The 25620-nt window shown below is 35.5% G+C and overlaps 1 protein-coding gene across 1 annotated transcript in view; it reads right to left on the bottom strand.

Annotated features, from left to right (window-relative positions):
• The window catches only part of ABCA13 (ATP binding cassette subfamily A member 13), a 200976-nt gene that overhangs the window by 115735 nt on the left and 59621 nt on the right, over window positions 1–25620 (bottom strand). Inside the window, exons 18-26 of the mRNA XM_062567937.1 lie at window positions 24569–24733; window positions 18731–18908; window positions 16434–16573; window positions 11661–11774; window positions 10575–10665; window positions 5133–5309; window positions 2768–3065; window positions 1893–2007; window positions 151–480 (exon numbers count right to left, since the gene is read on the bottom strand). Of these exons, the coding sequence (XP_062423921.1) occupies window positions 151–480; window positions 1893–2007; window positions 2768–3065; window positions 5133–5309; window positions 10575–10665; window positions 11661–11774; window positions 16434–16573; window positions 18731–18908; window positions 24569–24733 (1608 nt within the window). The remainder of the gene's footprint in view (window positions 1–150; window positions 481–1892; window positions 2008–2767; window positions 3066–5132; window positions 5310–10574; window positions 10666–11660; window positions 11775–16433; window positions 16574–18730; window positions 18909–24568; window positions 24734–25620) is intronic.

Raw genomic sequence — 25620 nt, 5'->3', positions numbered from 1 at the left:
ATCTACTAAGGAGTCACCTATTTTCAGTGAAATACAGAAGCAAAACAAACCTGGGACAAAATCAGTAAATCATATTCTAAGTTTTCAAAACTATGGAAATGCACAGTACGCTTAGAGAAAGAAGATTAGAAAGAGAAAAGAAATACTTACTGTAACCATCTGGCTGGCAAAACTCAGCTGGTTTTGCAGGACCAACAAAACTATGTAGGGTAAAAAACTGATCATATACACAAGGCTGGCACACAAAGCTGCTGTGCTGGCACTGCGAAAAAATGCTCCCAACAGATAGCTAAACATAATAACTGCCACTCCAAAATCCAGAAGGAAAAGGAAGATGAGGAAGCTGTTGCTGTAAGCAAAGATTCCACTCGCTTTTAAAATGACAACAAGAATACAGCTACTTATCGTGAGTACGGTGACATTCTCCAGAAACCAAGCCAAGAAATGAATGGCTGGATGTACACCCATTGTCTTCATATACTGCAAGACAATATAGCAAAAACATCTTAAAACTAGGACACTTAAAAAAAAACACTCCTCTTTCTAAGCAAAATGCTATCTTCATCTTGAATAGTTTGTCTCCTTTCCCTTTTCCCGGGCTCTCTTCTGTTACTCTCTTCTAGAACTAAAGTCCAGTTCTGAACGAGAGCTGCCTCTGAGCTTATCACATATAAGCACGAGGAATCCCAATGCTCAGGCAAAATACACTTTTTGCATGGAGCCAGATGCAAGATCACAGGGTCCTTCAGCAGGGAGACTGCCCTTATATATTCTAAAAAGTACTGAACATATCTATTGTATAAACAAGTGTTCTTCTCAGTTTGTTGCTGAACTGAAAGCAATATTTTTTTTAAAAATGTTGTTTAAATGTTTTAATAAGTTTAAAAAACAATCTACTCACCACATCCTTTCCAAAGAGGAACACATTGTGTTGGTAGAAAAACTTCTAATAAATGTTGAATATGTTTGTAAACTTGCATGCATTATCATGAAAGTGATAATTTAGACAGGTATGGGGTGTCTCCCCTCCATTTTTTAAAAAAGAGCATTTGGAAATTAGGTAATATTATTTCTGAGGAATTCTTATCAAATTATATCAAAATGCACTTTTCAGACAATATCAAATTAATATTTTAAAACATTCCAAAAAAAGAAGCCTAGCTTATAAGGCAAAGTAGAGAAATTAGATAATTTCCCAGATTCAGAAAAAGATTCTGGTAGCATGAAGAGCAGCATAATTCTTTTTTTAAAAAAAAGTTTCATTTATCCATACAGAAAAATATATATCATAAAAAATTCTATACGCTTAGCATCTGCTTAGACTTGTCATTGCATAAGTAGTTTTGTCTCCCTTTTCCTGTATCACCATCCCTTATATTTCTGATAATTCCATGAAATATAAGGCAAATTTTTAATTTGGTTCAGGATAGATTATCAGATTAGGCCATACATAATTGTTATTTAAGAGAGCAGAATATGAAAGAACACAAAATAAATATCACTCTAATCATAATTCTGTATGGTATTCTTAGCTACGGATGGACACAGCAGCAGCCAAATGCATTCAGAATCTACAAAGAACAGACTCTCAAACCACCAGGACTCACTCCAAACAACAAATTCCAGCTGCAAATTTTATGAATCTTTTGCATGTTTTTCTTTTATCTCAGGGATTTTTAAAAAAAATTAAGAGGACTGATGCCTAAGTTCAAAGCAATAATCTTGTGAACCTGAGTTGGCAGCTAGTTCTTGAACTTACTACCCAGAGGAAACAAGTGAAAATAAAAATAGTTGGATTGTGAGTACTCAAAAGAACCCCCAAACTTCAAGTTGTGTATTTCAGCATGCTCTGTTAAAGCAATTCTAACTTCAGAGACTTAGCTTTGTCTTACCTCTTCGAGGTGAATTTCTCTCTCATAAACCAATTTGCGAACCATGCCAGCAACAGATACCATCCACGTTAACATCATCATAAGTGGGAAAAAAAACCCTATATTGTTCAAGAATCTATAAAAAAATATGCATAACAGTAAGTCTTATTTTTGTTCAGGTTAGGTAATTTGCTTATTTATTTTTCATGCAACTAGCTAAGTATATATATAGTACTATAATTTTATGTTAACACATGTCAATCATAAAACTCATGTAATCCCCTCTCTGGGGTAATGAGCCTCCGCTCATAGTAAAACAAAATTCAAATTTGTGTCAACTGCAAATGAACACATTTGGAGTGCAAGGAGTATCGCGAGTTAGTTGACTTTTGCTTCATTAGAACAGATTTCTCATTAGTCAGTAAATTTACATAATGATACTCAGAGTGTTACAATGGCTTTTCACAAAACCACCCTAGACTTTTTGTTTTGCTCATGTCATTTTTATGCTATATTTCACCACATACCAGGGACCAATTCTCAGTTTTGCACAGGATAGCTAAGAATGGAAAGTGAGTTTCTTATGCTCTAAGCTAGCTTCTCAAAATGTTGTCTCTGCCTCTATCCAGAAGGCTACTCCACAGTATAGCTGTAAATTGCTTGCAAGGAGTCACTTGCCGAATAGAGGTTACACAGTGTGTTGTGGATGCATCTCCTCCAAAACATTCCTTATGGTGTGGCATTCAGGTACCAGACATACTGGTTCAATCCTATGCCAGGATATGCATTCACCCATTGCAAAAATCTGAAGGCTTAGGAAGCTTTCCAAGTCTTCCAACCAACTCAGTGCTAACATAATAATATATTGAATTATAAAAGGAAGAAAATTTACTTACAGATCACTGGTATGACAAGGGTAAGGCATGGCTTGCACCTGAACTGCTGGCTCCAAGATATCTGTCCCAGTTTGTACTGAAATAATTGCCCTTTCAATCATGTCTTGTAGAGGAATAAAGATATGGTTGTATTTAAACCCATCAGTTGGCAAGTTCTGGGGATGAGATTTCCACATTGGGTTTTTTATCAAATCTGTTCTCATGCTATAGAGAACACTGGTTCTAATTGTATACGAAATTTGTTGCGGAAGATTTCTAGCATCTTGGGTCTTGTTGTTTGGCAGGTTGAAGATGATACCTGACACAAGAAGGAAAAGCTCTTAATTCTTAAGCTTATATCATTTATTTTTGCTTTTCGTTCATTTTAAACATAGCTAACTCATGGCCAACTATCAAATTACAGGAGGATACACTCATCTGTCACAGAATAGGCCTTTTAAAATACACTGCTTTCTTGGCTTACACCCAAGAAAGGTAGGTTTCGTACACTGACAACTTCTTTCACATTCATATTTAATCACACGATAAATGGGTTTGTAATGACCCTTTTTATTTGAGAAAATCCCTTTTATGATTTGCCTTTTGAAACTGTAGCTTATTTTCTTTTTATTCAGACTTAATCCATTTTGGGAGACTGATCTCAATTCCACAGTCAAATGAGCTACCACAAAATTTGTCCAACATATAACAGCCCATGGAAGTGGCCGAGAAAGAAAAGAGTATTAACCCACTAAAATTGACTCCAGTTTTTAATTTCAGAGTTAATTAATTAACTGCTGGCTTAACACAACATAATTTACATTATTTTCTCTAGCTCTGTAAAGAGAAATGTGGAAGAGAGCTTCATCCACAGCTGCAAAGATGAAACCAAATATAGCAAATTGACTGTATTTTCCTATTGTGTGACCAAGGTATTTTAGGGCTTCTTGATGAATAAAAGGAAGGAGATCTCTCATCTATCACCTGGCTCTCAAAAAGACAAAAATCATAGAATACTTCAGTCTTTGTTGTACAGCTTATTTTTTTTCAACTAGCCAAATACATTTCCCCATTTGTGCAAACAGTTAGTTTTCTAAAATGTTTCATGAGGCTATGAAGGCTTCAAACAGAAAGAAAACAAGGAAAAATTCAGCTCCAGTTTCACATCTTACTATGGAAAGGATTATATGCCTACATCTGAACACGTGATGTTGACATATTTAACACATTTGGACCTTTTCACTGTCTTGAAAGCAAGCAAGATACATGTTGGCATATGATTCTCCCCTATGCAGCTGGGCATAAAATGGATTTACAGCATAACAATTCCGTTTCCTGAGGGCCAAGAGCTGTCCTTCAGTTTCTTCCCTTCAAGGGTTAAGCAATTTCATTGTCTACAAAGACACTGTTGAGCAGCTCTCTTTCCCCAAGGCATGGTCTGTTGGCTTTATACCAAGGCAAGGTGGCCATTTCTACGCTCTGCAAAGGCATGTACTGCATGGGTGACAGAAAAGGCACAGTATTCTAGACCATCTCTGTGTGATATTTTTATATATTTCCTTAGTATAGTTTTAATGTTTCATCCTTTCAAACTGCTTTGATATCATTTCTGCTGCGAAGGAGTCCAGGGAGACAATCAAAAAACCAAAATAGAGGAAAAAAATTATGGCACATGTTTACTGACTTAAATGGGAAAGTATTGTTTTCTTTCTTTTGGAAAGGCTACACACAACTTTAAAAGCATTTCACAAAAGAGAAGAAAGTGTGTAAAATAATATTTTTGTCTTTAAACTCTTTCTATGCAATTAATTGTTTCTCAGCAATAAGGATATTATGCAGAAAAGCATGCAATCCCAGGGAGGAAAAGAAATAACATCAGTTGCTTAAGAATTAATTTACTCTGAATAAACAAGTTAATCTCTCTGAGGTGTTTAAGAATGAAATTTAGAAAAAAAATCCCTTTGTCCTTTGTCCTTTTTGTAAAGCCAAAGGATGTGAAAATTAAAATGCAAAAGGAGAAAAATGAGGTGGTTTTGTCATAGTAAGTAGTCCAATTTCCTCAATAGTATACATTTTTCAGCTCTTTTTATTCTATTTATGTTTATGAAGCTTCTTTTCCATTTTATATTTCATTAGAAATAACAAACTCCAAAAATTCATCTTGAGACTCCACAATTAAAACAACAATATAGTTAGTCTTAATTGCAAATTTTACAGCACTCAGATGTTGGGGAATATCTAAATGTGCACTATTTTGCCTATATGTGTTTCAATATATACTTTGCAGTTGTGTAAGCTTAACCAAACTTAACAAGAAACACAGAAAATGACATTTCCACAAAGTCTGATATTTTCTGTCAATACACATTTAAAATAAGTTACTTACTAGCCAAAAAATTATTTTGCTGCATGAGCTCACGAGCTTTCTCCTCCAATTTCTCAATAGATTCAAAAGGCTGGAAACGATCCAGTAAAACACAGGAAGAGATATTTACTAAGAGCTGTGACAACAGGTCAATCTGCTTAGCTGCTGAGCTGTTGAGCATCTTGTCCAACATAGTTTCTAAGATGAAGAAACAAATTGAAATGCCTTAGTTTTAATAAATTAAACAGAACAGAAAGGTATGTTCTCTCCTGCCCATCCTGTAGGAATAAGTATCCTTTGTAAAAAAGACATTTAGGGAATATTTTCAAAAAACAGGATTATTAGTGTTATCTTATGGTAGCACAGTTCTTCATGATTCAGGGGCTTTTACATGTCTTCAGCTACATTTCCTTTCAGTTTCAGAGAAAAACAACAGTAAGTTCTAGGAAAAAAGACTGTGTCCACAAAGTTATAGGCCACACAACATTTCCTTACCCTTCCAGCACCACTCATAAATATGAGAGAATTACTCCATTTTGACCGTCCCAGAACAAAGATCTGCCTTTTTATTCTTGTAATACATTGACCAGTCCTTATCTCCTCAGCATGGCTGAAGTTTCAAACAGATTGTCCCACAGGGCATGAGCATATAGTCTGAAGCCCTACATTTAAAAAAGCATCTCAATAAAACCAGAACCTCTCCATTTTGACTTGGATCTTAATTATGGAAGCAGTGTGAAAGTATACACAGATCCAAGGCTTGGGTTCCAAAAACATTGAACCTTTGCTTCAGATCTCCATCCATTCTTAGAGATTTATCCGTAACATTTGAGGAAATAATCAGGATAGCATGAGCTAGAAACAAACTTGATTCACCTGAAGATCATAGAAACATCCAAATTTCTCAGGTAATATACAAACTATAGAATAGCCAACACAGGTTTCCATCTTTAGTTTTTCAAGACTCAGTTGAGCATATAGGTTTTAAAAAGGATAGGTGATGATGCCTGCCCCACCTTGGTAACAGGGGTGATAGACAGAACCTGGATCATAGATGTTACTCAGTTATGCAATGGAGCAAATATTACAGCAGGAAGGCAAATAAGAGAAAAAAAGTTTGGAGTAGTCTGGACAAGAGGCAGCATTACCAGCCAGAGATTAAAAAAAGACCATGAGGAAAGGCAGTAGAGAAATTGCAAGTCTTGTCCTCAGAAGACAAGTAATGACAGGGTTAACTCATGGCTCAAGAGAAAACAACATCAAGTAGAGATATTATGTGTATCTATTTACTGCCATTCTTCAGGAAGATAACGAAGGAAATACATATGCTGGCACTTTTATTGCAGCATCAGAGAATAGAGTATTTTTAATATTAATCCCAAACAATAGTGTTTTCAAATACATTGTATAGAATTATAACCCTATATATGCATGCATATACATATATTCACACACAGGCGCACACACACACACAAATCAGAGACTTCCTCAGCATCAGATCTTTATAACGTATTAAGTTGAAATAAATCAAAAGTTAACTTAAAACAATCCTCTCTTGTGATTTAACATTTACATTTTTAGCTGCTGGCTTGAAGTATGGCACAATTAAATAGTTCTGAAAGTAACATGCTGTATTTTAAAAACTGTGTGAACAAAGAACTCTATGCTCCAGTATAGAAATAACATCTTAATACAGGAACATATTTAACAATGGGGAAATCTTAGAATATATTGAAATATTTGGAAATTTAGAATATAGATATATAAAATTGCTCACCTTGGATTTTTTTGCATTTATAAATGTAGCAGTCACAAATAAACTTGACAGAGCTGCTTTTAATATCTTCATATCTCATTAAAAGCAAACTCAGCCTTTACCTCCCACTTGGCTTGTTTAATCTATAAGTTAACTAACTGGGAAGGAATATAATTATTTTCTATAAAAGTACTAGGTAGAACTGCTTTTTAAGTAGAAGGTTGCAAGAAGAATAAATTGGAATATACCAGGCATGAATGAATCCTGGTTGGAAATCAGGAGGAAATTTCTAATTATCAGGTGATTTCAGTTGAGGTACAGCTTTCAGTGATGATGCTAAAGCTATTTGTTTGCTTCCCCACAACACCATTTCATTAAAATGAGGGCAGCAGAGCAGTAGCATGAAGGAAAGCTGCTTGTTTTTATCCCGACTGCTACATCCAAAGTCACATACAGCTCTTTCTAATGGGAGAAAGATTCCTTGGGAGTAGAAACAGTGCACATCTGGGAGACATCACTGAAGAACACGACAGAGAGTCAGGAAACAGGAGCCAAAATGAAGAGTCTGTGGCATACCTGTCTCCCAGTGCTTCCCAAGAGGTTCATAAGGACCGCTCTCGGCAAAAAGTTCACAACCCCTAGCAGGACAGGGTTTATGTAATATTGGTTAAACCTAGGAAGGTATTGAAAGTTGCTGAGTTGGAAATGGAGTTTAGTCGGAGACTAGTTTAGAAAAAAGATGAGTTCTCAAAAATAAACACCCTACCTGCCAAAAAAACCCACCGAGCAAAACTGACACATAACCCTGTGTGAAACTTTACAGAAAGTTCTACATAGCGCAGTGTCCCATGACACTTTCCAATAGGAGTAGCAGGGCAAATAAAATGTCATGAAAACTGTTAACCATGTTTACAGCATTGTGGTGAAGTAAAGAGACATAGACACAAACATCTAGGATTTGAGCATAATCAGAAACTAGCTTAATACAAGTGAAAATGTAATAAACCAAGGGAATTTTTGCTTTAGTGGCAAGACAAATACATAATCACACAGATTAGGTGATTTTAGAAAACTTGAGTTTGGGATGGAAATAAACAGACCGTGAGTGGTAACACCAATTAACATATGTGGATATATTTAAGATTTTAATTGGGTCTAAGCAAAATAATTGCAAAACTAAAATACTGATGCAGTTTTAAAAGGAATGAAATTAATGAAATTTAAAAAACCCCATAAGAACAGAGGTTTACAATAATAGCTCTACATGATTATAGACTAAAAGTGATCAGAAAGCAATACATTAACCAACAAGAAAACATAAAATGAGAAGATAAGCTAATTTTTCAAAAAATAAGTGACAAAATTAATTTGCAAAATGAAGTGCAATCAAAGGATTAATGCAGAACAGTGCCTTGGCACAGAATAAAGTCTAATATCTAATATGTATGAGATGGACGAATAACAGCTTCACAAAGGCATGCATGCTATTGTGATCTATAGCCTATATTGCTTTTTATTTTTATATGATGTTAATTTTATTGACTGTATAACTAAAATTTCTTAATTTTATTGTTAAGTAAACTATTCTACTTAAATGATCTCCTATATTAACCATCCAGTATTATTAACCATATATTCCATACTGGCAAGTGTCCTTAAATTTAGTTCAAAAGCCACAGCTTGATAAACATATCCACAGATTTCTGTGACGTTGTCTTCAATAGTGAAGACAGATCTGAGAACTCAAGAGATTGTTATCTACTTAATGAAATATTATTTGTGTCATAGTTCCCTGTTAAACCCATACAAAAGAAATCCCTCTGTTACTCACCTAATATGACAGACATTTTCCAGTAGGGCTTATGGGTTGGAAAACTTGCTCTTTCTCCCTCTTGCTATCTTTCCATTTGTTTATTTTAACTCTATTGTGGCCCAGCTTTACATGAGGGATAAACAGTGCCTGACCCAGACTAACTTACAGCTCAATGGTTAAGTGAATCTTCAAAAGAGATGGTCAATATAAGTTTGAACCTCTCAGCCTAAGAGCACAGAGTCCAGATCTCTTGCTTTCTGGATTAAACTCTGCATACTACTTTCCATATTACTGAAAGTTTGTGCCCCTAGTAAAAATCTTCAACTGTAGCCTTCAAATCAAGGTCACCAGTTTCAGTGAAATCTCATATCATATAGGTGCAAAAGGAAAACCAAGAACTTTCAGTCATTTCAGCCATGATGGTGCCAGCCCAAGGCCATAGCAGGATTTAAGACAGAACCAAAAAAAAAAAAAAAAAAAAAAAAAAAAAAAAAAAAAAAAAAACACCACACATTTACAAGCACTCAGGAGCTTCTGTGGATTTGGGGTATCTCCTGCTTAGAGACAGGTACCTAAATCCAACATAAATTGCACTTCAGGTATGTAACTTTTATTGTTATTCCTGCTCTACAGATAAAGAATTAAATCTAGGCATAATCTGCATTGTTGTACAGATCATTTTTTCCTAGCAATAAGGGCCACACAGCCCCTTCATGGAGGCATGTGAGATCTCAGAGTCTCCATCGAGTCACTGGAACAGATCTGTGTTTGGCTCATAACTGTGCTCATACTCACTGATAAACTACACAGATATTTCATTTCTACTGTTATCCTCTTCTGAGAATGGCCTAACTTCCTGAGTGTATGACTTCATACTTTCTATTATAACATTTTATCCCACTTCTCTCTTCCAGACTCAAAATTCGTAAGCTGTTAGAATAATTCGTAATTCGTTAGAATATGCCTTTGCATGGACAGTTTCTTCCAACACTATCAGTAACAAGTTTAATTAGCTTTCTACTTGCTGATAAACACTTTCCTTTAAATTATCAGATTCTTTAAAAATCTTTAAGTAACTTAACTTTCCAGCAAAATCTTTTGCCTCCTTTGTTTTGCTGTTGTTTAGTCCCTTCATATCCAAAATTATTCATAATAAACCCCACATCTCCTCCAATATAAACTACTTCCCCTGTGCCAGGCCCCCCAGCACATCCTTCCCGCTCAGGCATTCGGCTGTCGGGGCTCAGGGCCAACGCAGAGAGGCTGCAGCCACAGGCAGCCCAGCTGGGGGATGACACCAGGCAGCCCCAGTGGGGAATCTCAGGGGACCACCCCCTCCCACGGGAGCTGCGCTGAGCTGCACCCAGACCTGACAGTCTCATATCTCATGCTTTCCCAAGGTTCAGGGAGATCATGCACTACTAGTTCCTAGTGAAAGGAGAAAGGTAAGAGACAACTTTTGCTCATCTTGATTAAAATCACACTGCATTCATTCGGATTTTTTTTTTCTTTTAATTTAAATTACATATTTCCTTAAAAATTTACTACTAAAATTTACTGCAGCCTAACAGAACTGTAGCTACCAAGATCACTTCTCCCTTCCTTCCTCTTCAATACAGCTCCTATATTAATAACTCCTCCATGACAGTTTCTACTTCTAATTTGCTACCAAATTTGTAATTCAAAATTTCAGGTCTTTTAATATTCTAAAATGGAAATGATCCAGTTCCTCATGAAAAAAAATAGAAATATTTGAGACTAATTCAGCAAGAGAATGCAAAGACAAATATTTTAGTATCATCTACATAAGGACAACTAAACAGTTCTAAGTTTAAGACAAGTAGATTTACAAAGTCTAATGAGGTGATTGGTGCATGCATGCTCACATACATACCATATGCTTGCAACTTTTCAATAAGCTTTCCCATGTCCATATTCAAATGACTTTCTACAAAGTGTCTTATGAAACGGTTTTGCAGTGCTTCCTAAAATAAGAAGTGTTATATATGTTAATTCTTGCTAAAAAAAAAAAAAATGTAAAATATACCTATTGATTCACATTCAGTTCCCTTACAAAGGTTTCCCACGTGACACTGGAAAAGTCACTTAACCTCATTAATGGGCGAAGACTTGGAGAGGCTATCTCCACATGCCTAAAATAAACAATATTGTATATACTCCCCAGGGCTGTACACCTACTGTCTGTCTTTGCCTAGATATTTTAACTGTTAGTTCTAATGTTCTTGCAAGTCTGCTGGGACCAAAACCCATTTTCTTTTTCTGTAAGACTTCTGGGGCATTGTTTTAATCGCACTGGCAGTAGTAAAATAAACACCTTTAAGAACCGGCATCTGGGAATTCTTTTCATATCGTTTCCACTTCTTTATCTCATTTACCAAGTTCTAAGGCGGGGTGTGTGCAGAATTGTTAGTTCTACAAGAGCATCCTGGGGTCTGAAAGTGTAATGAATGATAACTAGTAACATTTCTTAACTGAACTTAAATTAACAGTTCTATTGATGATGTATGAGCCACAACCAGACTGGCTTATTTTCCCCATACATATAGAGGAAGGGGGAAATTAGTAACATTTTTTTTTTTTTTTTAAGAAACAGTCACTACTTTCCACAGCAATATTTTATCAGTTGCATACACACTACTGGAAAAAGCAAATGATAAAATATTTTATGTAACTTGCTTGACTACTTTCTACAAACTTAAACTGCATAAAGCTTGCGAGTGTATCTACTTATTTCCCTTACTGCTTTGTAATACTGGATGTAGTGAGGCAACATCACTTTTTAATATTTTCAACTCAAAGGTTTCTCACTCCGAGCTCATAATCTAGAGTGAATCCCCCTCTTTTTCACCACTTTTCAAACCTATAGCCAGATAGGTGGTCAATTTCATACATACAGAAATTTTGCATTATCATACAGCAAGCAATTGAAAAGCAGGAAGCCATCCCACAGCTCACAAACCTGCAGCCGAGAGATCATGAGGCCTTTTCCACCATTTTTGAAAACCTCAGACATCCTAAGCCATGTCTGAGAATAAGTCTTCAAGTTTTCCACAAAAGCAAAAGTGAAATTGGCCTGAGAGAAGAAAGAGAGAAAAAAAAACACAAGTTAAATAAACACTGTGCACAGCAAATCCTGTAGAAACAAGAAAAACTTGCATGTTTCAGATCTACAACTCCTTTCCATTTCAATTTGACAGTCAGCCATAAAGACACCCATGTTTTCTTTTCTCTCCTTAGAAATGAAAGGCATTTATTGCAGTCTCTGAGTACCAAACAAATCAAAGAAAAAGCTTCCAGCAGCATTTGTGTTTCCTACCTGAAGGATCATAAAGAATTATTTATTTGATAATGTTTCTTTCATACTAAACATCATAAAGATGCTTTAGAAAGGCAGCTTGGAACATACTTAAAGGAAAGTCTCTGTAGATCTTTTGGGCCTCCTCTCAGTTGTTGTATATACAATATATGAAGTTGCCTGTACATATCATAAGGGTTGGAAACGTGGTCTGAACTGTCTGAATGTTAAGCTTAAGTTTTGTGTCAAGTAAGCTAAATAAGTTCTCCAGTTCACAAGTAACATAGAAAGCATCTAGACTAAAATCCCAGGCCTGAACGCTAGGATTGTTTAACTCACTGACTAGGTAGGATAGTGACAAGTTGAGGGAGATGAAAAAGGCAGGAAGCGTAGCAAACAACAGAAATGGGAGATTTCAGTTCCCCCAGCGCAGAGCGAGTGTAGGTCATGCTGGAACATGACGAGATCAAGTTTTGAGGCATCATTAAAAATCGTTAGATGGAGGAGTTCATCAAGGAGCTCAGAAGGGCTCAGATCTTAATGCTTCTTGACATGATTTTGAGCACAAAGGACGTTTTTCCTGGGACACTTTTAAAGAGCCACAGTAACCCTAATATGTTTGTATATGTTATACAAACAAAAGCCCAAGAATCTACCACAGCATCATAGACTGTTAAAAAGATGAACTTCATACAATACAGAAGCTTATTAGAAAGAAGTTAAAAGCAGCAGCCCAAGGGGTCAAACGTTTGCAGGAGGTAAAGAGACTAATTAAGGGCAGCATATTGGAAAGTGAACAAATACATACTGCCTATCTCAAAAAGGCTTGAGAAAGACCATATGCATACATGCATATACACACCAAACACTACAAAGCCGGCAAGCTATTAGAAAACATCTAAAGTTGAATTCATGTCAGAGGAGAAAACAAGAAAGGAACAAATCAAACAAGTGGAGTTTGGGGTTTTGAGAGGAATTTGGAGGTTGCTTTTTTTTCTTTTCTTTCTTTCTTTCTAATTCACCACAGTAGCCTTAGGGGAATTCCTAAGGTCAGAAGCCTTCTGCATGGAAGATACTTCAGAGAATCTGTCTCAAATTGAAACAGCAGTAAAAAAGGTCATATAATTTAACAAAGTGAACAACAACTACTTTCCAGGACTAGATAATATCCAGTCAAGAATTCTGAAAGAACTCAAGGATGAAATAGTTGAAGTACTCACTGTAGTGTAACCTCTTGATTAAAATTGCCTTGGTATCAGGGAACTGAAGGATAACAAATGAAATGCTATTCACAGAAAAAGATGCAGCAGCACCTAGGGGACTACAGACTGATAAGTCTGAAAACTTTACTAAGCAAATTTTAATTCTATTATAATAAATAATAATGAATTAAAATGAAGAATAGTAGAAGATAGAAATAAATATAGTCAGGAGTTACATGTGGGATTTTAAAGGGAAGGTGTGCCTCAACTTTCTGAAGAAATTAAAGAACACGTGAACAAGAAAGAGGTTGTTGATACAGAACATTTCCTGGGAGCACATAGGTGCCATGAATGCAGAGTTTCCATAAACTCAAAAAGCAAGTGAACAAATTATAGCAATAAAGTCATGGTGAGTCTCTGAGCCACAAGTCATTGGAAGCTGGCAACAGTATTTGGGGGAAGCATCACTGTACCACCATGTTCATTAGTTCTTCCCCTTGGCTGGAGGGGTAGGATGAATCCATAATCTAACCAGGTAAAATGATTCCTGTGAGCTTATGTTCCAATGATTTTGATTTTTAACAGGAACTCCCATGAAGTTTTCCTCTTTTTTTTTGGTAAATGAAGATGTATTAAGATAAATATTATTTGCAACATCCATGCTAGATACCATCTGATTAAAATTATAGAGTCTTGAGTATCAAGTGTAGTCCTGTCTGGACTGAGTATACATAAACTTCTTCCTGATGTATGCACAGATAAAAATGTTACTTTGAGCTTATTTAACTGCCTTTGTAATGACATATTAACAGGCTGATGAGTGTGCTCATGCAAAACCAGGTAGGCAATGCAAGTTTAGAATAAGAACTTTCTCAACTCATCATCCACTTTTCTAATTACAATGGACAGAAAGGCAAGAAACTGAAAGTAATTAATTCAGTAGACTAGCTTTCTTTTAAGTTGTTTTGCTATATTTATTTATATATTCTGACTGTTCCAGTTAAAATGAAATAGCACAGAATCTTCCTAACATAATTTCTAGTACATAGATCAATTCTGAGAATCTCTTAAAATATGAAATAGTTTCAGCTCATGACTGGCAAAAGTTCTGCTGTGAAAACAGGGATCAAAGACTGCAGATTTGGTCTTTGAACTCCTGGGTGCCGTTTGTCACTGAACATGGTTACCATCAGTCAAGCTTTCTGACATGCATCTGTGATGGTCGGGGTTATCCTGCACATCAAAATGTTGGCTTCTAGGGAGGTAAAACCAGTGACCTAGTAACTCACAACTCCAAAGGACAGTTAGTTACACAGGCTTGAAATGAAATACTCCATGTGAACAACTCATGGAAGAATATCTTAACATGCAAATGTCAATGGCCTTTTCAACTTTAATCTTCTACTCCCTTCTTCTAGGAAATAGCTATCATGTGATCATATAGTCCAAAGGAAATTAAAAATTTTATTTTAACTTCAGCAGGAGATTTGACACTACATGGGTGAGAGGGTTAGGTTTTCAGTACCTATGTTTGAGATACTTGGGCCAATATTTTGGATTTAAATTTTGGTTCTCTTCAAGTGATAACTGATAACAAAGAGTAGTATAACAAATCCAAAGAACTGCTGCAGAAGCTTTCCTGTTAGTTTCATATCTATATACAGATATATATCCATAATTGCTTGTTAGTTCTAAGGCTTTGTTTTTTTTGTTGGATGGTGAAGGAGGTTACACAGAACTCTACATAAGCAAATGGAACATTTTGGGGTCTAAGAATACTAGCAGATGTTGTACTAGAAGCATCTACCACAACCTTCATTTTGTTCCAGAGCATAAAAAAAGAACACAAGTAAATTCTCTTTTAAAGTAAATTGGTATTCTGAACTCCATTACTCAGTCTTGATTTCATTAAAAGATCCATCGAGGAACACAGTGTATGTTAGGAGATTTATCTTTCTTATAGATTCTTTTAAGAAAGCGGTTTTGTCTTGTTAATTGGCAAAATAATGTAGAAATGTCTTAACTGCATTATTCTTGATGTCATTATAATATAGAATGCAATTAAGCATTCAGAAAGATTTGAAATTTTTATCATTTATCACAACTCATTCTTTATGGAACTTGCATCTATAAAAGTCAAAAGAGCTTCATTTTTAGCTGACTAAAATTTTAAAAGTGAATTATATTCAACTCTACAGAGAAATGGTCTGTTGCCCAAATTAAGTTATTTAACTGCAAAATATGAAATCACTGAAACCTTATTTCTGATTCACAAAGAAACTATAAAACCATCAAGTATCTAGTATGTGCTACCTAGTATGTGCCATTTCACTTAGTATAAGTCAGGATACCACAATGTGCTCCATTTACATGGAAAATAGCATCTCATTTAAAGTTATAATAGTCTTTTTTTTGTGTACCATTTACAAGCAGTAATGCTATTTCTAGATTTTAAGTGAACCTACATTACCATTCTTCAATACATACTCCAGGATAACTCATGAATTTGGAAGACAAATGCAAAATTTGCAGAGAACTCTAAGCCGTACTTAAAATAAGTTATCATTCCTTCTTATGATAAGTTATCATAAGTGCCTCAAAGTCAGTCACAAAACAAAATGTCAGTGTACCAGCCTTTGTAGACAATCGTGTTCAATACAGAATACCTAATAAATCAAAACTGGAAACAGTAAACTTGTTGTGTAATATCAAGACATCAGTATCTGCTTCAAACCACATATACACAGCAGCTCAGACAAAAACACTCTTACTTAGGAAGGAAACCAAGATGTATCATAGCTTGTTTTCAGTGACACTCTCTGAGTGCATTTTTCTTCCTGGGTCTTCCCTTCTCCACAGCCCTATGCACTCCCATTGAGCTCTTATCTTAAGAAAGAGTTGTTGGCAACAGCTCGCTAGCAGTATGTACACGATTCACTACACTTCTGCTAATGTATTCTTCCTCGTCTTTTTATAGATGGTTTAAGGGACTTTGAACAAAATTTTCCTTGCATAATGAGGGGAAAACACTGTAACAGGAAGGATAAAAATTGAATACTAAGCTTAAAGTTGGAACATGGTCAGAACTCAGGCATCAGGGTGAAGCCAGTTCTCTTAAAGGTAATTATCACACTACCCACCCTTAAAGTGGACCTTTAAAAACAAAGTACAAAAATAAGATTGATAAATAGAGATGGTGTTACCAAGGGAACTTATTGTTTCTCTTGATACTCACCTTCTTTATCACCAGGTCAATCATATTGATGTTTGCATTATACAGAATCTTCCCGTGTAATAAAGGTTTCAGGAAAGTCCATACCAAAGCCCCATTAGAAGACTGTAGAATCTCCTGATAAAGCTTCAAGCAAAATGGAGCTGCAGGAAAAAAGACTCACATTTAAGAAACAACACAAGTGAAAAACAAAACAGAACAACAAACAATGTGAGTTTTAATAGTAGAACGTTAAATACCATCAACTGTCACTGAGTAATCACTACAGGTCCCTGAATAGAAACAGTTCATTCAGTCTTTGATACTTTTGGTGATGCTCAGTTCTAAACAGAAGAGAAACTGGAGTCCAAAGAGCTTCTCATATCTGTCAAAAGCAATTTGTGAACTGTGTCTACACTAAAGACAGCATTAGTGTATTTTAGATTGGAAGGGCATATACAAAAATATGTGCTCAAAATGACTGCTGGAGAGTCACCTTATAAAGGCCTATAGAAATGAAGTCACCTAAGAAATCAGACTCACTCTAGACCCTTAGCTGATCTATAACTTTCCTTCTCTATTTAAGAAATAGGAATAATTCTTCATAAATAGACTTTATTTGTATATTTTAAAAAAAATCAACAAAAAAACACAGGAAAAAACATAGCCTAAAACTCTGACGTTTATCTTCTTGATTTGAAAAGTCCATTTAATTCACCTTCATATTCCTTAACTAACAATCATGTTTCCACATTACCCTAGTGCACTCATAACATCATCCAGTCCAAGCAAGCACCCAGGATATCCTGCTGCACTTACATGACACTGAAGTAAAACAATGGGTTCCCTATGGGAAACATTTAGATTTTTATGCTCAGTTCATGTGAATTTATTTTTCTTTTTCTTTTTTTTTAAATCATCAGTGAATTTAGAAATATTTCATTTCCAGTGCCACATAGAAACATTAAAATAATGTCATTAACTGCTTCTCTAGGAAGACAAACCTTATTGTTTATAATGAAAAGCTAAGCTAAAAATATTTTAAATCTTGTCAAAGGTTAAAGAAACAAGTATCAGCAACATATCATTTAGAACACACAGCTCTTTGCTCAAAATTCACACTCTTCAAGGAAGCAATCACTTCTGAACACCATTGTTGCTAAAAAAGAGCAAAGAATTAACAGAGGCTCCAAGGTGGCCAGTCAAAAACAAACAATAGTCTTTATCCTTAGCATATTGCTATCTTAAGTACCAACTGCTTTTCAAAAGTTTTATGAAAATTAACTTTTAGCAAACTCAGAGATTTACCTGTGCTAATCACTGAACTGGATATCAGTTTTTGTAGTCTCATATAATTTTTTTATTTTCATTTTCCCTTACTTCATTTATCTAGCTGTAAAATAAGAAAAATGGTACCAATTTCCTCAACGTAACACTGGAACAAATTGATACTTTAAAGATATTTCAAAAGTCCTAAGGTGAAAGGCCTTATAGAAGTTCAGAGTTACGACAACAGATCAAGAAACGGATAGTGTTTCCAGCATAAGGAGCTTTCCCAGAGGCTAAGGCCCAAACACACCCTCTATTCCAGCCATCCTGCTACTCCATTCTGCAAACAGGAAGGAAAAGCAAAGCCAGGGAACAAGGCTAGGACAGAGCTCTGGCTCCCTTCTCAAGGTGCCTGCTGGAACAGCCAAAACCAAAATCTTTACTTTTGTCTGCTGAGCACTAAGACAGAGTCAGTTTCCCCGAAGAAACTGAGAGCCATGTCCTGAGTCACAGGTCCTTCACAAAGAGCCTACTGACATAGTAATATTCTTCTCTTGCACAAGGCAAGTACTAACTTGATCAGCTGAAACAAACAAGATTAACAATATTAAAATCAATCAAGGTGAGTCAAATATACGTGGAGAAAAGGGAACAAAGGTGAAATATAAAAGAGCTAAGAGACTTTTTCAGCACTGATAGAGTAGACATCTCAACTATTAAAAACAGAAATGTACTATTGTTATATCCACGGTTTGTAAATTTTACTGCACAGTTATACTACGGCTTTATGCTCACAAAAGCATGTAGCAATGAATTTGACAATCTTGTATCTAAAACAGTGTTTTAATACTAAATGCTTTATATTCTAATCAATATGGGAACTAAGATAAGAATATTCTTTTTTGTAATTTGCAAAGATAAAGAGTAACCAGTATAACCTGCATCTTATTTACAATCACCTCTGCCATATATAAATATTTCCATTAAAGAGGGAAAGAGTTCTGCAGACTATGAATGTACATATGTAAATTGCAATTGATAGTTTTTCTTACTTGAGTCTTCAGGAATGCCATATTTTGCCATATTGTCCTCCAAGAGCTCTGTGATTCTTGGCATGTCAACGAACATGTTTGTATTGCTGAAAAATGAAGATTCTCCTTTACACACTGCCTTGATTACAGACTCCAGGGATCCAACAGCTGAACGCCTGTACTGCCCACCTTGTAAGAACTAAAACAAATGGAAATACAGATGAACTGAAGCTGCTTTCGGTAGCTTCAGGGAGTAGCCCTGGTGTTCTCTCAATATGGCATCCAAGGAGAGCGATAAAATTACACTGCTGAAACTGCCTACAAGAACGAGGGCCTGCTGTGTTCTTCTCTGTTCTCCTGATTACCTTTGTCATGGCCAGAATATTCCATGAAGAGTAGAGTGTATTACTTTAAACTTTGAAAAATACTATGTATTAACAGCTTAGTTTGGCACAAAAGGAATGGGAATAAAGACAACTGAATCTCAGTAAAGATTCCTAAATTATTATGTCAGTTTTTGAAGTTTACTCTTCTGGTGGATTACTCCTGTGGTCACAAATGCAGCAAAATCATTTTGCATGACATGAATGCTTGCAGTGAAAACAGCTGTTGAAAAGAAAAAAAAAAAAAAAAAAAAAAAAAAAGTCAAGTGCACTTGAGCCCTGAAAACCAAGTTTTTAAGTATATCTTAACTTGTTAAATGTGCTAGTTTTTTGTGGGTTTGAGGGCTTCCCCTCCTCCCCTCTATCTTGAGTCATACCAGCATTTACTTTTGCCATTTGCTCATGACTGACAGACCTCTAAGGATGCTTTTCTGGCTTAAGCCATCATTAACCACATTCCAAAAACAGCCTCCTCCGTACAACTTCAGTTTTCAAATAACATGCTCAGTTGCAACCGGAATTTCATAGAAGGCTGTGCACTTGCACAGCTCTAACAGAGGATATAACTGGAAAAGAAACTGTGCTATGGAAGTATAACTGAAGGATGCATCTCACTTGCTCGATGTTTATTACTATTGCTGATGCATGGGAAGAAAAACATAATTGGCTTCCAGATTTCAGTTTAAGACTGCAAGATTGGCAGATGGAAGAAAGATTTTGAGAGGTCAACCAAACACATTTGATACAGAAATAAATTATGTGCATCAATTTTCAAAATAGTACACCACAAACAGAATAAATTGTGGTCAGTTTAGATGTTCATGTTATTAGAAGCAGTTTATTCTGATCAATGCCTTTACTACAGTGTCAAGTGCCTCTTTAGTAATCCTGGAGGAATATTAGAAAGTTGTTGTTAAAACTTAGCATTTGCTGCTGCCAGAATCCAACTTTTGGCACTAAGTTTCAGTGTGCAGCATAGTAAACAACACCCAAACTTCATAACACTACCATCTACAGCTCTTGAAAAAAAGAAAAGTCTGTTGGCACGGGCTTCACTGGGGCAATAAACTTTACTTATGCACAATGCTGAACAAAAGTGGTTTTGAATCCCTATCCATGACTACTTGCACTAGAAGGGTAAGTGAGGCTTATTTCAGTCAAGGAACACAAGCTGATTAATTAATTCTGGTTCTAATCAAAATAACTTGAAATTCAAATGATGAATATTTATGCAGTGAGCTGCCACCAACAGACTGAATCAAATCCACTTACTGTCTTTCACTTAACTATCCTCTGACTCAAAAAAGATGAGATGTTACCTGCAATTTGGTTTTGATAAAGTGGGAGAACAATATAGGATGGATGTTCACAAAAAGTTATCTTTGATCCAGGTATTCTAGTTTTAAACTAAATGAAGTAGGTCTGTAATCCAGCTTTTGGTTCCAAAAAAATAGCCAGTTACAAACAAGGCTCTGAAGGTAGGCTCCAAAGATTAAAAAACAATCTGGGACTGGATTCTCAAATGGGGACCAAAATCTCATACGGGCTTTGGACCAAACTGGGCAACTTTGCTTCTAAAAAAGAGTATTATAGAAAAAAAATATATATATAGATTGGAAAAATCAGCTGTTCAGTAAAGAGTCTAGAAGTCAAGCCATTTTACAGCTTGCACAGAAAATTAGAACAGATTATGTAATACTACATAAATAGAGATGAATAAAAAAGACATTTTACTGGTAAACAAGAGGGAGATTAAAGATAATCCAAAACTTGGTGAGACTGAATCACTAAAGGAAACAAGTGTGGAGAAATGGATATTCCTACTTCTAGGCAGAGACAAACAAATCAATATCTTTATTGTACTGAAACTGGCAGCATAAGAAAACTGGCAGAATAAGAAAAGATTGTCAAAAGACTTCTGATCTGGTAAAACTATTTCTCAGAAGCTTATGAAATTTGGATTGAAATATTTAAATGAAAAGTAGACAACATCTATACTCGAAGGTAAGATAATGTCCCATGGAAAAATGGGTATCTCCATTGTGATATTTAATACGGCAAATGCTGCAATAAATTTTAAAGAGAACAGTTACAGACATAGTATGTGAAGAGTGGAATTTAACACCTTCTGGATTCATCATTCCAGACCAGTGCAATATATTTATCTAGGAGCATGAGTGTTTTCTCTGAAAAAGAGATGCACGATCTCTAAAATCAGCAGAGACTAATGACTAAAGTTACTGCACTAGAAAATATTAACTACCATTACTATATGGTGGATAAAGAATGGCCTTAAGAGATTTAAAGGTTTCTGTTGAAAGAAAACACTGGATCACAGAAAAATTACTAGCAGTATTCCTATGAGACTGATCTTGGGTCCAGTGCTGTACAACTGCCAGTCCCAGTAGTAGTGAATTACTAAAATTTGATTATAACCTCAAACTAGAAGGCACTCTATGACAAATGAAAAAGAAGATCAAAGTGTTAAGAAACAAATTACCTGACTGAATGTAAACTAAATGATACCCAATATAAATCATTATTTAGCAACCAAAATCATGACATGCTATTCCAGAAAAAGAGTTTGTCTAGGTATATTACTGCTCCTTGATGAAGAGACACAAATGTATGCAGCTTATGAAAAAAGCAAATGCAAGATTAAACAAGTTGTTTCAGCTGGTACAGACATTAATTAACAGAACTACTAAAGTCACCAGTCATAATTCTTCTCAAAGACTATATATGATTTTTGTCCCCAACATTCAAGATTAGCTTTTAATACAGCATATGAAGATAGTAGTAAGGATGTCTGCTGTAACAGGAAAAAAAAGTAATCAGAGAAATCTCTCAGAACAGCAGCAAAAAAATTAAACAAACTTATTTAACCTAGCAAAACAAAGAGGGACAATGACTGGCCTTCACATATACAGGGGAATCAAGAGTTTAAAAAGCTGTAGGACATTTTTGATACAAGATATATGTACTAATAATGGTAAAATTTAATTGGAATTTTATACATTTATAACACCAAGAAGCTTTCCAATAATGGTAGCCTAACTAGTTTTAACACAAAACTTGAAAAATTCAGCAAAGGGATTACACAACAAGGCTGCTTTTCACAAGAGTGACAGCATTCAGTACTCAGCAATCCCTTCCGGCCCTGTACTTATCTGCTCATGAATGACAAACAGACCAAAAATTAGTAATGGAAATATAAGCAGATAATTTCTAACAGCAAACAGACAAGCAAAAAATCAGCAATGTTTTTTCCTCAAGAGAGTGATCCATTCACCCAGCGCTGTTAACTATAGAAAATTTATTTTTTCTACACTTTGTGTAGTATATCAATTCAGTGATACTTTTCACAAATATTTGAATTGCTTTCCATTTGGTCCTTCAGGTAAAAATCTCACATGTATAATTGATAAAATTACTTCATTACTCCTACAAAGAGATCAGCAAAAACATTTTTAAATTTCATACTTCAAAATAACTTCTTCAGTAAGAATTTAATGAAAGAAAATCTGTCTCATCTATGCCAAAGGTCACATTGTTTTATATCTTAAAAAAAATCTATATATTTTCCTATGTCATCTTCCTAGGTCCCTGAACAACTTTGCCTGGTTATCATGAAAAACTAAATATCCAGGACGGATAGACTTATTTGGAAATTAAAGTTTTAGAAAAAAAAGTAAACAATATCTGCAACACTCATCAAGAAGAACAAGGACAGCCTCTATAGAGAGGCCAAGAAGCAAATAAAGTCATCAAGAACTAAAAGATATATATTGGAAAGCAATAAAATGCAGTAGAACCTGAGAAGGGAAGGAAAGAAAAAATAAATAGTTTTTGCTAGTCCATAAAAGAAAAAAAAAAGTTCAGAGACAGAATGATCCTTGAAAACAGCACACAGCTAATTTATTAATAAAGGAAATAGACACCGATCTACTAAAATAAATGTGCATTTTTTTTCAATCCTCTGCAGAACACTAGGTGACAGAAACAAGCATCAATTTCTCAACAAAAAAGGAAATAGTAATATATATATATACACACATATATACATATATACTTATATACATATATACATATATAGTGTTGCAAAATGTAAAAAGCAAAGAATTCCAGGGTTAAATCTGTGTTACATTACAGGACAGTATGAGATACCATGGAGCCAAGATTGAAACTGTGACCAGATGGCCCTCTGCTGTTGGATTCTGTGCTTTGCAAACTTTCCAAACAGGACCTTTCGAGGGGCTCTTCCACTGGATAAGCAACTAGGATTTCACCCTGAAAAGAATATTTCACTTGTTGGAAGGAAACTCGAGTCTGCCATAAACAGGATTAGTTTAGGGAAAACAGGAGAGATGCAAATCTTCCCTGACAAAAACCACCTTTCATTATGGCAGCCAGAGATCGATCCCAAAGAACAGCAGGTCACGAGCGAAACACAGGCACAAACCAGCAACATGCCCCTTAGTTATACAGTTCAGAAGTCTGTGGTAAAGATTCACAATCTCTGGGGAGAGCAGTCTCTAAGGCAATGGTTCCTTGTGCAGCAGTCCCAAATTTAGAGGTCTGCAATTTTAGAATCAGATTCAATCCTGCGCTTTCCACAGTGAGCAAGTTTGCTCCAGAAGATAGTGCCACGGGGGTCAGCAAGTCCACTGACAGAACTGGACCCTGCTCAAAAGGAGGTATTTTTATGCCGATTTATTTAATACTAGATCTGCATGCAGCAACTGTCCTTAAGGATGCAGACAAGAGAAATACCTTTCCTCTTCCCTGCCACCACCTCTCTCTTTCTCTCTCTTTTTTTTTTTTTTTTTTTTTTTTAATAGCAAGCAGAACTAGGACACAAAAACATTAAGTGATGCAAACAGAAACAAGTTATGGCAAATCCAAGAACGGATCATGGTATCTTGATGTCAGTATCTTATCTGTAAGCCTAAAGATTCTTACCACAGGGGTAATCCCCATAGCAGCACAGAAAGAACCACATTTAGAGAAACAGAGGTATGGATTCTTTAAGTCACCTGCACAGAATCTCTAAAGAAATGTACCATCCCTTAAAAAAGCAAGGTTACTTTTCATGAAACAAAGTGACTGCTAGATAAAGAAATAATTTGTCAAAAAAATAAAAGCATCAGCAAAAAAGTTATGGCATTCTCAAAATCCTAGATAATAGGTGCTATTATTACCCAGTAGCCTACTACCATATTAATTTAGGCTGTGTTCTCTTAAACTGATGAAAAAAGATGATGGAAAAAAAAACATCAATACGTCCCAAAATTACCAGAGTGCTCAAAAGAGATCAAATGCAACTTCCCAGGGACAATGAACCATTGCCTCACATAGGTGCCCAGCTTCTAGGATGCAATTTCTACTAGTGTTCCTTCTCATTATTTTAGCAGATGTCCCTAACAAGACACTTCACAATCTGCATTAGCTCTCATTTTGAAAATCATGCACATACCTGCTGCAATGCAGAGATGTCAACCACACCAATGTTTTTAACAGCTTCAAGGAACACCGGAAGGTTTTCCATGACATGCTGGGCTTGGCCAAGAAGAGAGCTGACACTGGAAACCACATCCAGCAATGTGTTCAGTAAACTGCCTATCTCAGATGGTATCTTAATCTTGGAAAAGAAAAAGAGGGGAAAAAAAACCCACAACATTAAATTTCAATTAGAAAAACAAATTTTAACCTTTCAAACAAAGGCTCAAAATTATTCAATCTCTTTCTAAAACTGATTATAGAATGCTCCTGCAAACCATATTTAAAACTCCTTTTGGTATAACTCTCTAACTAATCTCAAATCCACATAACAATTTCAGAGAATTTTTGTTTAGAATTAGCCTATGACACACTAGGAATTAAAATGCAGAGAACATGTTTACACTTACAGAGCTGAAGACAGCTCTCATCCAACTTAATGCTCATGGCATTTCTGAAATTCTACCCCCTTGGAATTGAGCATAAAGGAGAACTGTCCCTTCATAAGGCTCAAAATGCTCAGTACAATAGCTTAGTATTTTTAACATAACTCATAATTTAAGTTGAATCAAGCAACCCCTTTAGCTGTTTTAGGACACACATTAGACAGGATACTTTCCTGCGATACTGCTCCTCCCTTTACATTTTTCATACTTATTGCCTTTTACCAAAAATAATTACATGCATTTTAGTCCTTACTTGACCAAAGTTCAATCATCCTTTTGCTTTGGCCACCAAGCACCTTTTGGCATTAAGAATTTTCTCATCTCTTTTGAACATATTAGTCATTTAGGCATCTTAACTGCAAACTCATTTAGGCATCTTAACTGCAAACTCATTTTTTAAGTTATCTACCTATGCAGGATAACTAAAACAATATAATCTCATTATATGCTTCTAGCTGCTTCCTCTGATTATCTCTACTTTATCCATCTGTATTTGACTAAGACTCTTCCTACTATAATGTCCGTGCTTAATTTTCCTTTCAAATTTCACTTGCTTTCATGAATTCAAAAATAAGTACTCTGC

This window comes from Rhea pennata, chromosome 2 (genome assembly GCF_028389875.1).
Source record: "Rhea pennata isolate bPtePen1 chromosome 2, bPtePen1.pri, whole genome shotgun sequence".
Taxonomy (NCBI): Eukaryota; Metazoa; Chordata; class Aves; order Rheiformes; family Rheidae; genus Rhea; species Rhea pennata.
Note: the sequence above shows the minus strand (reverse complement) of the source record. Positions and strands in the feature narration are given on the sequence as shown.